Raw genomic sequence first — 17,034 nt, forward strand, 5'->3', positions numbered from 1 at the left:
AGCTCTGGAATTCATTGCCAGAGGATGTGGTTTTGGCAGTTAGTTAGTGTAATTGGGTTTAAAAAAAGGCTTGGATAGGTTCCTAGAGGAGACGTCCATAAGCTATTATTAAATCAATAAGGAACAGTAGCTTGGGATCTGTTTAATGTTTGGGTAATTGCCAGGTACTTGTAGCCTGGACTGGCCACTGTTGCACACAGAATGCTGGGCTTAGTGGATCCTTGGTCTGACCCAGTATAGAATATCTTATGTTCTTATGATATTGCTTTTGTTCTTTTTAACTGAGATGGAATGTAAGGTCTCTGCTCTGACCTGAGGACTGTTCCTTTTTGGCTGTGATTGAGAACTTGTACAATACCTGGGGGGGAGGGGGGGCAGCACATGCTAATTCCCTTCCACCCCCCACCCCCCCAATTGGGGACATTATTATATTAGAACCACTGCCAAAAGCAGAATGATTAAACCTTCTGTTAAAAAAGAGACAACTTGGAAACCTGATAGAAAGATAAGTGGGTGCAGAATACCATGTGGCACACAAGGCTATTGCTTGTACAGCCCCGGAAGTGGTCACTACTTGCACAGCCTGAATGGTCAACCGATTCCTAGTGGCTCCATCCACAGGCATGACTGCAGGGTCTAAGGTGTGGTCTAGTGGTTTCAGCACTAAATTACTAATGAAGAAAGCATCTGGGATGGAAGCTCAAACCCTCTCTGCCACTAACTGAATGACTTTGGGCAAGCCACTGAATCCCCATGGTTTAATCTACCCAACTATAAATTGGGGAAAAAATGTTTTTCCTCTGGAAATTTTCTAGCATAAGCAGAAACATAGATAGCTATAGATATATATAGATACGTACAGTCTGTTAAATATTAAACTTCAAAGTATATCAGGGCCCTGTTGAATGAGTGTCCAAATGACTCCTAAAGATTTCAAACCAGTGTGTGGGTGAGTGCATGGCGTGTCAGCTATTCCTGCTGGCTGTGCCAACTAAAGAAAGAGGGTGCATACCAGTTGATGTGGTGGAGGGGGCCCTTGTGAAGTTATTTTATACAAATCCAAGAAATCTCTTGATAAGTGGAGCTCACATCGCTCGGGAACACTGGAGATTCCTAAGCGAGCTACTTGCTGTATCTCCACATGCAGGAGGAGATCAGAGAGAACCCCTGACAGCCGACATCTGAAAGCATGACATTCTTGTCTGTATTAAGAGGGAATGAAAGAACTGCCATCTCATGTGCAAATCCACAGCACAAAACAAATATTTCAAAGCGTGGCTGAATTAACTGGACTGGGATGGTAGCTATAGTCACAGCTTTGTGCCCTGCAGCACCTGGAGCCTGCGGTTTGGTTCTCCTGCCTGCCGGAGCTGGTGGTGCTCTGGAGAGACATCCACGCCCAGCTCTGACAGAGAGCTGAACATCACCCCTAAGGCAATCAGAGCAGAGGAGGAGGAAAAGCAGGGGGAAAAAAAAAAAAAAAAAAAAGACCAGAACGTTGAATTTGTTAATACTAAGGCTGAGTAGCTTTTTAACTTTCAAAGTAGCACAGACCCTCTTAGTAGGGTGACCATCTAGCTCCATGTCAAGGGGGACAAGCCAATCCAGTCCTGGTTTTACCCCACTGCATTCATAGAAATGTAGTCCTGATTTCTCTATTGAGTTCCATAAGAAAAGCAGAACTATGTCTCATTGCATGCATTGGGGTAAACCAGGAGCTGGTTCAGTTTTTTTTTTATCCCTTGACAAGGAGCTACTAGGTCACTCTACATGCAAAGGTAAATTTGCTTTTTTTATGGAACTCAATAGAGAAATCAGAACTACATTTCTATGAATGCGGTGGGGTAAAACCAGGACTGGATTAGCTTGTCCCCCTTGACAGGGAGCTATATGGTCTTCCTACCTTTTAGGGCACTTCTTTCAGAAATTCAAGCAATTTAAACCCTGTAGGAGAGTTTTTGTCCCAGAAAACGCTTCGCCTTCTGAATGCGATTTAGTTCTTGTTAAACTGCACTGCAGTCTGTACCTTCTGGATAAGAGAGGTAGCGTTCCAGCCTAAGAGCTTGTTCCTCCCAGTCGTCTTCCTCCTCTTCTTCACTGCTCTCTCGTTCCTCCTCCTCTTTGTGCCTCTTTGGCTTTTTATGTGATGGATAAAGCTGGCTTTGCTTTTCCTGTGGCCGGGGGTCTGGTGTTCCCGATGACAGGCGGTGCACCTCCCTCAGGTTCCTGTCCTTGAGGCACTGCTCCGTCACACCCTGCTGCCTGTCATTTAGCCTTAAGGAACCACTGTTTCTCTTAGGTACAGAGTCTGGGGCTCTTGGGAGCTCTCTAGTAAGGCAAAAGTTGGGAATGGCTGGAGCAAGTTGTGCAGGGGAGTTTAATGCTTTCCGTCTTTTGCTTGAGTGTCGGTTTCTGCTCTCTAAAGATCCTCCACATTTCTGAAAACAGGAAGGCGAAAACAGAATTCAGATCTTCATTGGCATTTCTATTTTTTCTATACTGCCTGCACTCATCATCCAGAAAGCCCGCGCCTCCTAAGGGCTGTTGCAGGCACCATGAATAATGTCAGCTTGAGAGACAGAATCCTGGCTCCAAGAATCACAGGTGCTGGCTAAAATATACTTATTTCTTGAATTTTGAGAAAAAAAAAAAATACCAACAGGGTTAAAAGCAAAATCAAGTAGTCTCTCCATGTTGCATACGAATTGTGGGTAACCCTTTCAAACTGCACCCGGTGTTCTCTCTTCCAAAGCCACTTTCGGCCCACCTCTCCCCTGCAATCCCTGCTCCGGGGCCATTAAACCCGACTGCCCCCAAAGCCCAGCTCCTCCATGATCGCTGTTCTGTGCGCCTCTGTCAAACTTCGGTAGCGTCTCACGTCATCAAAACACAATTTAGTCCCAACCAGCATTTTGGCTTGTCAGATATTATGAAGTCAAAAAAGAAACAAAAAAAAGATTACCACCTCTGTAGATTTGGGAGGGAACTCTTGTGGCTTCCGCAAAGGAGGAGGAGGAGGAGGAGGAGGAGGAGAAGGAGGTGTCGGGGGCTGGAAAGCACGAGTCGATACACCATTGGATTGTTTCCTGGGACAGAGGAGGGAAGAGAAAAAGTCAAACAAAGACCAAAAGCCTTTTGTACTAGATTAAGAATAGCAATGCTGTAGCACAAAGCTACAATCGTATGCAAAGATGTTTAGGCACCCCTAGGTCAACTTGTAGGTTTCAATGAATCCCTAAGTGAACAGGCCTGGATTGCACACTAGACCTGTGCCTAGGGCGGCAAACATCTGGAGGGCAACAGAGCAGCTGCCGACCAGATCCACAGAATCTCATTCAGCAGAGAACAGGAGGGGAGCGGTGGTGAGGCTGGAAGGGACAGAAGAAAAAAATAAGACAAAAAACTGCTCTGCTCCCTATTCCAGGCTCCACCAACCCATGCCCCCCCCCCCCCCCTTCACTTCCATCCAGGGAGTAAATAAAAAAAGCCAGCCTGCTCCCTAAACCAGTCCCTCCCTCCCTGTCATTCAGACACATGAGGGGAGACACAGATACAGCAGAGCAAAAAAGGCTGAGCCTTAGACTTTCTGCTCTGTCCTTTATCCGGGGGGGGGGGGGGGGGGGGGTGTGACAGCACCTGTAGTGCCTAAGGGTTGGCAAAATCCTAAATCCGTCACTAAGTGAACAGAAGCTGACACAACCTATAGATGGTAAAGAGTTAAACAACATCCTTCTGCAATTTGTAATGCATAATTACTATTTATTGGCTGATTTTTACAGATTGAAAATAAAACTGAATATGGCTTGTGAAAAAAGGTTTGGACACCCAGTTGATTGACTTATTAGGCTTTCAATTGTATTTATTTAAAAACATTTATAGTCCGCCTATAACAAAACCAGTTGAGCTAAGCAGGTTCCAGCATAATAAAATACAAATATAAAAATAAAATCTACACATACATAATTGACTGTTTCTCTCAGTCACAATCACATTCTTGCACTACCAATCAGTTACTTTCTATTACACGCTTCCTGGAACAAGAAGGTTTTCAATTAGGTCAAGTGAAGACAATTCCACTATTGAACAACTACTAACTTCTCAGGCTGTGATTGTTCTTGTCTACTTTCAACAAAAATGGGTTCCACTAAGTAGCTGCTGTCTGAGCATTTGAAATGAAGATATTGCACTCTTACAGAGCATGGGAAGACTATAAAAAAAAAATATATATATATGCATGCTTCCATCTAGCAAGTTCAACTGTCAAAAACATTGTTAAGAAATGGATGTTACATGACACTGTAAGTTAAGGCAAGATCTGTTAAGTCCAAGAAAAATCTCGACTAGAACTGCCCCAAAACTGGTCAGATCTGCCAAACAAAAGCCACAGATCACTGCAAACAATCTGCTGAAAAGTTTAGCTGACACTGGAGTAGCTGTCCACAGATGAGTAAACAATGCTGTACTGTGCAACACCGATCTATAATGGGAGAGTTGTCAGATGGAAATGTTTTCTATTACCTCATCACAAAAGTTATCTAAAATATAAAAAAAACCAACAAAAACCTTGATAAGCTTTAAACTGTTTGCAACAAAGTGCTTGGGATTGATGAAATGAAAACTGAACTGTTTGGCTACAACCAAACAGGAGACTAACTTCCATTATTTAAACAAGGTTCTGACAGTTGAAATTGCTAGCTGAAAGCATTTATGTATAGCCTTCCCCTGCTTTGTGAGAGTAAATTAACTTCATTTTCAAATATTCAGATTGCTTCTACTTAGTGGAAACCCATGGTTGTTGAAAGTAGGCAGAACAATCATCACAATTTGAGAAAGTAGAAGGGTCAGAATATTTGTTCATTAATCCAATTGTCTTCACCTAATTGAAAGCCTGAGAGAATTCAATTATTTGGAGCTTATTAACATCTTTAAAAAAAATAGTAAATGTATCAACGAAGGGTGTCCAAATTCACAGTTTTATTATTTTCAATCTGTTAAAAAATCAGCAAATATTAATTTTGCATTAAAAAATTACAGAAAGTCTTCTTGTTTAACTTTGTACCATGCAGTGGTTGTGTCAATTTCTGTTCACTTAAATTCAATATTTCAATGAATCTGACTAGGGGTACCTAAACTTTTGCATACACCTGTATACCAAAGCCCTGTATTGCAATAACAGTGCTGCAGGTGAAAGACAGGGGCCCCATGTTATATTACACATACATGTGTAATATAACATGGGGACACTGTGGGTCTGAATTGAAATGGAGGAAGACCTGGGCAGCTTGGAGGAAGTTATTCGAGCACTGCTTAGCCAGATATGTTCTGAAGTGCACTGGAAAAGCTGTGTGAAGGCCAAGTACTGGAATACCAGGAAGTGTTACAGGAAAGGACTGAGTTGGAAGCATTACTAGCAAAGCAGGAAATGCCTCAGACAGCAGCAAAGTACACCTAAACGGGGAGTCTTGCACAATGCCTGCCTATATAGTTTCACTCTCGTGGTCTGATCGCTAATATGGTACTCATTTGCATGTTTAAAAAGGAGGAGATAGGCTGTCTCCCCAGTTATTACTGTTCTAGTGAGGTTGAACGCAGATTAAAAATCACAGGCAAAGGAACCTAACATCTGGAAGGAGGAGGAGTGGTTTTATTAAAACATAATATGAAAGCAATAACGAGGTTTCCCAGCCATCTCCCTTCCCCATCCGATCCATGCCCCAGACACTTTCAAGAGAAACACTTCAGGGAAGTTTCCTTTTCTGGCAGGTAACTAGGATTATTCCTTTAAGTGATCTGAAAATGTAAGTTTTTGCTTATTTGTCAAACTTACAATCACTAGAAAACTGCACAAGGAGGAGAAGCCATCCAGGAATACTGTATTCCATCTATACAGTCCATGGCAGCAGAGTCTCAATTATTCACTATTACAGTTCTGAAATCCTACAGCAAAATATGCTCCACTGGGGTTCACTCTTCAGTTACTCCAGTGGTAATCTGCAGTAAGTCCTGTCACATTTAATAAGATCTCTTGTGATCAAAATTTAAACACAGCTTTCTTGTCCTGCCTTTTGAGTTTGACAATAAAATTTTGACCCAGCAAGCCTTGTGCTAAATCTTGAAAAAAATCCTGCTGATGAAAGGTGCCGTGTTGTGCTGCAGAAAAAAAAAAAAGTGGTGATGTCAGCATGTCCACCTCACTGCAATAGAGTGTATGGTGACATCACCACTGGCTCTACTGCACAAATGGCTGCTCTCAGCAGCAGCAAGCTCACAGTCCTGTTGGGTTTAAAACCTACTGTCCTATGACAGGGTACCAGTTTCTTATTGCCGGCTCTGGAAGACACTATTTGTTTTCATAAAATAGTTCAGCGACTGGCCCATTCCAGCACATCGCTGCTCTTGCTTAGCTAGGTGGGTCCTTAAGTGATGCACCACTGCTTTGAAATGTGAGCACAAGTTCTCCTGACAATCTGCAAGAGGCATCTTACAGTTCCGCTATGCTCACCATCCATTCCCAGGTACCTGAGCAAAATCTGTGCCACCTGTTGTTTCTCTTCAGCCGTGTATCCCAGCCAGTCCTTCTGCACCTGGGAGAAGAGTTCTTCCTTCAAAACATAGCTGCCCTCCCTGGGACTGAGTCTTCCTACCTGAAGCACAAGAGAGCGCCATCTGTGGAAGTCTATATTCACACTATTATTGTTTCTGTATCTTCTGATGGCTGAGGCCGGGACACAAGCCCCTGGGTTGCATAAGGCTTTCAAAATAATCAAGCCATGTGCCATATAGTCCCAGTACTGAACCATCTCAGAAAGGTCCCAATATTTGTACATCAGGTCCAAAGTATCTAAATCTTTTTGGTATCTGTATTAATGAATATGAAATAGGGTTGGAACATTTTTCAAGACCTGAATGAGAAGCGTGAAGGTATCTGGTCTCAGAGTTCCAGAAAACTGACTTAAGTTCACAAGAACTAGAAGTAAAGAATAGACCAATATAAAGATTTGCCAAATTATTCTTGGTTTTAGTTGTACAAAATAAGGTTTAAACAAGCTTCTGAAACCTGTTCTATGCTTAAAAAAATAAAAAAGTCAGACAGTGACTGACTGCCATTCATTAGCCCAACGTCTATGGATTCTCTCTGATAAGGTGTCCATGGGTTGTGTTAGCATAACCATCTGAATCTACTCACTCACCCAATATCTCTTGTATTTTATTTTATGAAGATGGATGGGGTCCCTCTGATTTCTTTGCATCTCAAGAGGAGTCCTGAATGAAAACATTTAGGAACCACTTCTATAATACAACTGAGCTTCAGTTGTATCCATCATCCCCAAGACATAAGAAATACTATGTTGGATCAAATCAAGGTCCATTCAGCCCGGCTTGCTGTCTTGGACCGTGACCAGTCTAGGTCACAAGATTTCAGCAGGATCCCAAGAAGTAGATCTATTTCTAGTTACTCCCAGGGATACAGATGGCTTTCCCTAGTCTACCTGGCTAATAAGGTTTTATGAACTTTTCTTCCAGGAACTTGTCCACACCCTGGCATATTAGTCATCTTGACCACAAACTTTGGCAACAGATTGCATAGCTTGATTGTGTCGAGTGAAAAAGTACTTCCAAGATCTATTTTAAACCTGCTGGTTTCTAGTTTCATGGCGTGTCCCTTGTGTGTGATGCTCCCCTTTTGCCCTCAGCTCCCTCAACTTCTGTTCAACGTCTCTAAACTTCCCTTGGACACAGACTGGCTTCTCACTCACCGCCTCCAGCGCAGCCTGCACTTCTGCCTGATCCCGGGAGTTGATGTTTGCTCTTTCCAGGCGTACGAGAAGCTCCAGCTTCCGGTGAGGTCTCAGCGCCAGCAGATGCAGCAGCCATTGCCGAAGTGGCCGGGGCTCACTATGGCTGGGAGCAGGGTGGCTTTTTTTGGCCGCTGGTGTTAAAAAGACGCGAGAACGTTTGCTAGAAGTGCAGCCCTCCCCAGAGGAATCCAGTCCATGTTTCTTTGGAATTTTTACACATTTACCTAAAAAACAAACAAGCACATTCACAATCCATTGAGCTTTTTAAAACCTTCTTAAATTTCCACTAAAAGAAAACTCCTGTCCTACAGAATTGTGAAAAAATGCATTGGACCTTCTGATTACCCATGAAGACAAGATTTCTCTCTTGCATCCTTTTATATAGAAGTAGTGCAGAGCTCAAATATTTCTTTATAGCTTTTATTGCACCAAAAGACTTATCCAAAGAAGATGAGTCACATGAGTTTGAAGAGGGGACCTGTGTACAGTTGGAAGCAAAATGCAAACAAGGGTAGGTCTGACAATCTGAGCTCCTTCACAGACTTGGTTTGCTATTTTTTTTTTTTTTTTAAGGACTTTATAAAAAGGAAGACCCAGTTGAAGAATTAAAGTATTCTTCCTTGACAATTAATGGCCTATGAGTGCATCTTTTTTTTTTTTTAAGCTGTATCTACAGCTTGTACTGGGTGGGAAATGCACCAGCCGATCTTAAATTCTGAGCATTTTAGTGTTGAATTTCTGCCAGTAACAATGTTTTCCAGACATGATGAAGTACATGAGCTTAAGAGTCTATACAGGCCCCCTTCTCCTGACCCGCCTCTCTGCATAGTTCTTAGCTTGCTCCAATGAAAGTATCAGGATCTACGATGAATCCACACCCTCCCTCCCGAGTTATTAATGCATAGACACAGCCCAGGTGCTTCCACCTTTCTCCTGGAGACTTAACAGCACTTCTGCTCTTGCAAGCTGGCTCAGTAAACCTGCCCTACTTGTTCTGTCCAGAGTAAGTTGCCCCTCCCCTTTTGCTCTGCCTTAATTTCAGGAAAACCCAAAGCCACCTGCTTTCAGTCTGCCTCTCTTTGTATTTCTACAAGAGCTGACTATAAGATCTCCCAGTTAAGCTGCTCAGCTCACTTACAACTGGTTGCTGCCTCGGGGCAGTTCATCACACACACTCAGCTGCATGACCCAAAATCTCACTATAGAATGCAAACAGGGTCCTGTCTCGTTCAGCGATATAGTTCTGAGCACATCATTCAACTCTTTAGAGTTAAGCTGCTAACTAGGCAGTTTCCGAGGCAGCCGCTCAGCAAGCTCTGTCAATCATTTCTGGTCCCAGAGGTTGCCGACTCATGGGGGAGTTGATAAGGCAAAGGACCCAGTGCTGGGTGGCGACAGATGCTTCACTGATCTGAAACAATGAAAACTGCACCATCTTCCTCCGAATCAGGTTGTGGCCAATCCTCGGCAAATACTGTATTGTGCCAGGCTTTGCACTAAGGTACAGTGCTCTTATTTCTGCAGGTGGAAATGTCTTAAATCAGGTACTGACAGATCATCAAGTACAATAGCACAGATTGGTGTTCCCCAAGGCTCCACACTATCGGCGACACTCTTCAACTTTTATCTTCTCCCGATACGTCACTTCCTCTCAAACCTTAAACTGGCTAACTTCATATATGCTGATGACATCCAAATACTTATACCAATACACAACTCTCTGGAAGACGCCTACAAAAAAAACAGCCAACTACCTCACCAACACTCAACATAACGAAATCAGCAATTTCCCCTGTCACCCATGCCCTCAACTTAGGAGTAATAATTGACAAGGAGCTATCATTCAAGAACCACATCTCCGCAAAAATGAAAGACTGATATCACAAACTCCTAACCCTATGACACCTAAAACCCTTCCTTTCCCCCAACGACTTCAGAACAGACCTCCAACTACTCATCTTCTCCAACCTGATTACTGCAACTCCCTGCTTTTCAACCTACCTCTCTCCACCATCCGACCGCTCCAAATCCTTCAAAATACAGCCGCCAGAATACCCACAGGAACAAAAAAATACGATCACATTACTCCAACTCTCATATCACTACCCTGGCTGCCAATAAAATACAGGATAGACAATAAAATACTATCCATAATACACAAAATAATATATGAAAAACAAATTGGCTAAGTGCATCCATAAAACTCCACTCACCAAACTGAAATCTCCGTTCAGCTAACAAAGGTCTTTTAAAAAAGTCCACCAGCTCGTCACAAACAACTTACCTCAAATTGGAAGAGAGCCATATCCCTAGAAGCCCCAAACTAAGGTACACTCTCTCAAACGAACTGAGAACACAACAAAATATAAAAACCTTAAAAAAAAAAAAGAACTAAAAACTTGGATGTTCACCAAAGCCTACCAATGACTCTATACTACATCCTCCCTCCCTATCGGGCTGCAAAAACATGCAGACCCAACCCAAAACACGTAATTTAACCTGCACAATTTACAACCAAGCTATGTTCATAACGAATAAGATAACTATGTTAACAAGCGTATGACTTTCTGAACACTCTGTTAAACATCGAATCTTTGTAAACCATTGTAATGGCAAAACCGAATGACGGTATATAAAACTCGATAAATAAATAGATGCAAGATAAGCCATTCCTTATTGGGTTCCAGAGAATTCATGATTGAAAAACAATTAGAGGAAAGGCCAAGGGAGAGAACGAGTTATGAGGTTCACTGCTGTTCTGACAGTGAAAAGGGAAGGCAGTAGCCTCCATTCTGTTCTTTCCTTCATTCTGACCTGCAGCGCCTCCTGCTATCCCAGTCCTGGGACTCCAACCCCTTACTACGCAGTCACAGCACCTCAGTCCTGTCCTACAGCGCCTCCTGCTGTTCCAGTACTGGGACTCCAACCCCTTGCTACGAAATCACAGCACCTCAGTCCTGTCCTGCAGCGCCTCCTGCTGTTCCAGTATGGGACTCCACCCCTTACACAGCACCTCAGTCCTGTCCTACAGCGCCTCCTGCTGTTCCAGTATGGGACTCCACCCCTTACACAGCACCTCAGTCCTGTCCTACAGCGCCTCCTGCTGTTCCAGTATGGGAGTCCAATCCTATAGAGTTCTGCTGGTGCTGTCACATGACTAATATTGAGGGGAATATTTCTGATGACAGAGGAGGAGAATCAGGTTTGCTGATGTGGTGACTCTGCAGTAGCGAATTCTAAAACAAACCTTTCAAGCACTACCAGAAATTATTTAAGCTGCACAAACAAAACCCAGGTAGAGAGCTTCTATTCCTGTGCTTAACAGCAGACCCTCTCCTTCCCCCTCCCCCCACCTTCTGCTTGTGCCCCAAAATAAAACAGAAAAACACACTAATTGGGCCTTTCAAAGAGTAATTAGTAAATAGACGGAGGGGACAGGATCCTCCGACTGGAGGCTTGTTAGTCAATTCTCAGAAAGAAGCTGTAATCATTTCATCCCCCAATGTAGCAAACTGAAACGCCCCTCAGAGGACAACAAGCTCCTGATCAGGATTTACCCTTTCCTGGCAAAATACTGCTGCAGCAAGTTACCTGCACAGCTGGAAGAGCCCTCACACCTGGCAAGAGGACGCACTAGGGATAAATTGTGCGTCCCTAGCACATCCATGGCATCGGGCACCCAGGAGAGGTGGCTGTGCATGGGTTAGGAAAATGGACACTTGTTGCGGGCGCTATTAGTTTCGAGGGGGCTGGCCTCGCGTTTGACGTGCTATTACCCCTTACTGAATAAGGAGTAAAGCTAGCGCGTCAAAAACGCACGTCCAAACGCGAGTTAACAGTGCACTCTGCACTGTATCGGCCCGTAAGGAAGATGAGAGAGAATGAATGGCTGACTTTAGTGCCAGGAAAAATCATGGAAACTGTTGTAAAGAATATAATCACAAAACATTTAGATAGACATGGGTTCCAGCCAACATGGATTTACCCAAGGGAAGTCTTGCCTCACAAATCTCCTTCATTTTTTTGAAGGGGTTAATAAACGTGGACAAAGGTGAACCAGTAGATGTAGTGTATTTGGATTTTCAGAAGACATTTGACAAAGTCCTGCATGAGAGGCTTCTAAGAAAACTAAAAAGTCATGGGATAGGAGGCGATGTCCTTTTGTGGATTACAAACTGGTTAAAAGACAGGAAACAGAGTAGGATTAAATGGTCAGTTTTCACACTAGAAAAAGGTAAATAGTGGAGTGCCTCAGGGTACTTGGACCGGTGCTTTTTTATATATTTATAAAAGATCTGGAAAGGGGTACAACGAGTGAGCTGTTCAAATTTGCAGACGACACAAAATTATGCAGAGTAGTTAAATTTCAAAATATATTGTGATAAATTGCAAGAGGACCTTGTGAGACTGGAAGACTGGGCTTCCAAATGGCAGATTAAATTTAATGTGGACAAGTGCAAGGTGATGCATATAGGGAAAAATAACCCTTGCTGTAGTTACACAATGTTAAGTTCTATCTTAGGAGTTACCACCCAGCAAAGATATCTAGGAGTCATAGTGGATAATACATTGAAATCGTCGGCCCACTGTGCTGTCACAATCAAAAAAGCAAACAGAATGTTAGGAATTATTAGGAAGGGAATGGCGAATAAAACTGAGGATGTCATAATGCCTTTGTATCGCTCCATGGTGAGACTCCATCTTGAATACTATGTGCAGTTCTGGTCACTGCATCTCAGAAAGGATATAGCTGCACTGGAGAAAGTGCAGAGAAGGGTGACCAAAATGATAAGGGGCATGGAACGGCTGCCCTATGAGGAAAGACTAAAGAAGTTAGGGCTGCTCAGTTTAGAGAAGAGAAGACTGAGGGGGATATGATAGAGGTCTACAAAATCATGAAAGGACTTGAACAAGTTAATGTAAATTGGTTATTTACTCTCTCAGATAACAGAAGGACCAGGGGACACTCCATGAAGTTAACATAAAAAATTTCTATGCTGGGTCAGACCAAGGGTCCATCAAGCCCAGCATCCTGTTTCCAACAGAGACCAAACCAGGCTACAAGAACCTGGCAAGTACCCAAACACTAATAAGATCCCATGCTACTGATGCAATTAATAGCAGTGGCTATTCCCTAAGTAAAATTGATTAATAGCCATTAATGGACTTCTCCTCCAAGAACTTATCCAAACCTTTTTTGAACCCAGCTACACTAACTGCACTAACCACATCCTCTGGCAACAAATTCCAGAGCTTTATTGTGCGTTGAGTGAAAAAGAATTTTCTCCGATCAGTCTTAAATGTGCTACTTGCTAACTTCATGGAATGCCCCCTAGTCCTTCTATTATTCGAAAGTGAAAATAACCGAGTCACATCTACTCATTCAAGACCTATCTATCATATCCCCCCTCAGCCGTCTCTTCTCCAAGCTGAACAGCCCTAACCTCTTCAGCCTTTCCTCATAGGGGAGCTGTTCCATCCCCTTTATCATTTTGGTTGCCCTTCTCTGTACCTTCTCCATCGCAACTATATCTTTTTTGAGATGCGACCAGAACTGTACACAGTATTCAAGGTGCGATCTCACCATGGAGCGATACAGAGGCATTATGACATTTTCCGTTTTATTAACCATTCCCTTCCTAATAATTCCTAACATTCTATTTGCTTTTTTGACTGCCGCAGCACACTGAGCCGACGATTTTAAAGTATTATCCACTATGATGCCTAGATCTTTTTCCTGGGTGGTAGCTCCTAATATGGAACCTAACATCATGGGTTATTTTTCCCTATATGCAACACCTTGCACTTGTCCACATTAAATTTCATCTGCCATTTGGATGCCCAATCTTCCAGTCTTGCAAGGTCCTCCTGCAATGTATCACAGTCTGCCTGTGATTTAACTACTCTGAATAATTTTGTATCATCTGCAAATTTGATAACCTCACTCGTCGTATTCCTACTTGAGTTAGCAAGTAGCTCATTTAAAACAAATCAAAGAAAATTCTTTTTCACTCAGTGCATAGTTAAGCTCTGGAATTCATTACCAGAGGATGTGGTTACAGCAGTTAGTGTAACTAGGTTTAAAAAAAAGGTTTGGAGAAGTTCTTAGAGGAAAAATCCAGAGACTGCTATTACAGTAATTAATAAGCAATAGTAGCTTGTGGTTTATCTAATGTTTGGGTACTTGCGGCTTGGACTGGCCACTGTTGGAAACAGGATGCTGGGCTTGGTGGACCCTTGGTCTGACCCAGTATGGCATATTTTATGTTTTTATGAAAGAGGGAAGGGGAGTTCAGAAGGATCCCTGTATCGTCCGGTGTCCATGCTGTTTTCCCTGAGAAGAGCCAGTAACCCTTTTCAGGGCCTGCACCCATAGCTCTATAAGAAGAGACTTTACCTCAGTAGGAGAAGAGAGAATTAAGGGATGTGAGAGAGACATTTAATTATCTGAAAGGCACAAGAAGCAGCCCTTTTTCAGTGGAAAGGCAATTCTAGAGCAAGCAGTCATGATGAGAGATTAAAAGGGCACAGACTCAGCAGTGGCAGAAGAAAATATTCTCTTTCATGGAAACGTGGTGGATGCATGTAACAATCCCCTAGGGGAGGTGGTGGAGGAGGCAGACACAGCAAGAGAATTCAAGGCAGCACGGGATAAGCAAAAAAGGATTCCTTAAATTGCACAGAAGTGAAGGGAAACTGGACACTGCAGAATGAAGCAAGATGGGCAGCTTGCATGGGCCTTACCAGTTCTTACCTGCTGTCATATTCTCTGCTTCTGTTTCCCACTGATTCATAAATCTTTTATAAGCCTATGTTCCTGCCACATATCCAGTTGCATCTAGAGCTTCAGAATAGCTGATTGAGACCACAGTAAATATTTCATAAAAGGGTGATACTGTATCGACTTTGACCAGAGTGCACAGCTGGATAGTTGTCTCAGGAATGAGTCATGTACAAACACACATCCCCACACGCAAACACATGCATACGTCCGCTGTCCAGTACAAGCATGATCCAGAGCACACAAATAGGAGGAAGCTCGGTGGCTCTCCTATGAAGGATTCACTGTGGGTGCTCAAAAGCCCTGGTGCATACTGGTGTACCTGACATTTGTCTTCTTTTCCAGTGCATACAAACACAAAATCACACACACCAAAGCATGCCAGCACACGTGTGTATCCAAATCAACACTTTATGTACACACAATGAATAATTCATCTAACACACATGGGCACACATATTTACAAACCTAAATACTGCTTAGGCTCCCTTCAGTCTCAAGAGACCATGAATATGCCTCCTCTATGGTCTTCTCCAGGGTACACGCCTGGGCGAGGTGACGTGGAGGTCTTGTGCCACTCGGCTCCGTTCTTGGCATCACTGGTATGCCAAGAATGGAGTCATTCAAGGCTGAAGATACAGATTTAAGACGCCAGGAATCTGCCTCTCTCAACCCCCACCACATACAGGCCAGGGAGAAGCTGGATTGTAAGAGGCTTATGAGACACTCATCATTGGCGTATTCTATAGGCAGTGAGAATTTAACTTCTCTACCACCCCAGCATAACAGTCTTAAGAGTATAAATACCCATATTGCCATAAAAATACCCACATATCCAAGCAAGCATGCACACATGTATATTACGATTACACACTCATGCACGGATACATACATACAAATGTGCATGCACATCACAGGTACAAATCCAAGTATTCATATCCATAAGCACATGTCAATACATGCACACACAACACAGCTTAAACCATATACTAGTCCAATAAGTGTACACACAGCCAGACGTGCACATTAAGGACCCTGCTGGAGATGATGCCATGTTCCCTGTAGGAATGTGGGTAGGTTTGTCTGCTGCTGTAACTACTTGCCGCCTTCCATTTCCTCCTTCCCCCGAGACAGATGTCACCAGATGGTATCTATGCCTTAGAGGTAGAACATCTTCTCATAACAACCTGCCAGGTGTGCTGCGGGAACCTGAAGACCTGCTGAGCACATTCATGTGTTTGTAAGATCTGACACCATTCCTGCCTAGCACTCCACCTCTCAGTAGGAAAACACACACACACACACAGCATGCTAGCAAAAAAACTCAGAATGCACCAAATGTGCACAAATTAGATTACTACTATTGTTGAATTTGAGCCTTTTCAAGCAAATTTGCAACTAGTGGAGTGGAGCTGGAGCCTATTGGTTAGAGCAGTGGGCAACCAGAGAAGCCAGGGTTCAAATCCCACTTCTCCCACTTGGGCAAGTCACTTCAGGTACAAACTTATTGTAAGCTCTTTGGGGCATGGAAATACCTACCGTACCTGAATGCAACTTGCCTTGAGCTACCAATGAAAAGGTGTTAGCTAAATCCCAATAAATACTGCTGTACAGACACAATTTCATCACATTCTCGAGCATTTACATGTACAACCACTTTATATGCACACCTCTATGTGCACAGTATACACAAAGCACATTGTTATATTTCAATACCACCTTTCTTACATATATTTCAACCCAAAATGGTTTACAAAATACTTTTATGATACATTGCCAATTATTGTAATAAATCATGCAGTGGCACTTGAGTTTTAGATATTTATTGAGAACCTAAGGGTTTGACCGCCATATTACAACAAGGAGGCTCTCTCAGGGTGGAGGCTGCTGGGTACCCAGTAGTATAAGGATGAGACCTGCAGTATCACTCTGGGACATGACACAGTCAGCTGGGCACTACAGCATTCCAAGGGTAGTTTTTGCTGTCATTTACACTACAGTTTTAATTAGGGTCAGCACTACGGGACCACCACAGAAATTAATTTGTTGCTAGGTCTTGATGTGGATAAGTCCTGAATAAATTCCTCCTTCAGGCTGCAAGGAAGCCCCACGTTCCTGGCATAGATGACCCTGTACACGGTGATGCAGAGGCCAGGTGGGACTAGACCGTAAATAAAATCCCCATCGCCCCACCTACAGAAAAAGACTTCCATTTGGCATGGTACATTTTGAACAGCCCCCACTTTCCTAGAGGCCACCAAATAGGCAACTGTGCCATGTCTCATCTCCCACAAGACCAGCCACTTACACAGTAACCTGCATCTTATGTTTCAAAAATCTAAAACTCAGCTACTCTGCAATAGATTATAGTTCTAGTCTACAAAATATACCAGTTGCACACTATGCACTGGTGCACTTGCTGATGAACCAATCCTAGAGCACTCGCAGAGGGAC

At 43.2% G+C, this 17,034-nt stretch overlaps 1 protein-coding gene across 3 annotated transcripts in view; it reads right to left on the bottom strand.

The window, feature by feature from the left end:
• ELL3 (elongation factor for RNA polymerase II 3) overlaps positions 1–17,034 on the bottom strand; it is a 52,854-nt gene that overhangs the window by 9,260 nt on the left and 26,560 nt on the right. For 2 of the 3 annotated variants that reach the window (XM_029574999.1, XM_029575001.1), the window contains exons 5-8: positions 7,758–8,023; positions 6,520–6,644; positions 2,963–3,086; positions 2,027–2,438 (exon numbers count right to left, since the gene is read on the bottom strand). In XM_029574999.1, the coding sequence (XP_029430859.1) occupies positions 2,027–2,438; positions 2,963–3,086; positions 6,520–6,644; positions 7,758–8,023 (927 nt within the window). The remainder of the gene's footprint in view (positions 1–2,026; positions 2,439–2,962; positions 3,087–6,519; positions 6,645–7,757; positions 8,024–17,034) is intronic. The other variant, XM_029575000.1, reaches the window with a different exon arrangement.

Source organism: Rhinatrema bivittatum, chromosome 13 (genome assembly GCF_901001135.1).
Source record: "Rhinatrema bivittatum chromosome 13, aRhiBiv1.1, whole genome shotgun sequence".
NCBI classification, from domain to species: domain Eukaryota; kingdom Metazoa; phylum Chordata; class Amphibia; order Gymnophiona; family Rhinatrematidae; genus Rhinatrema; species Rhinatrema bivittatum.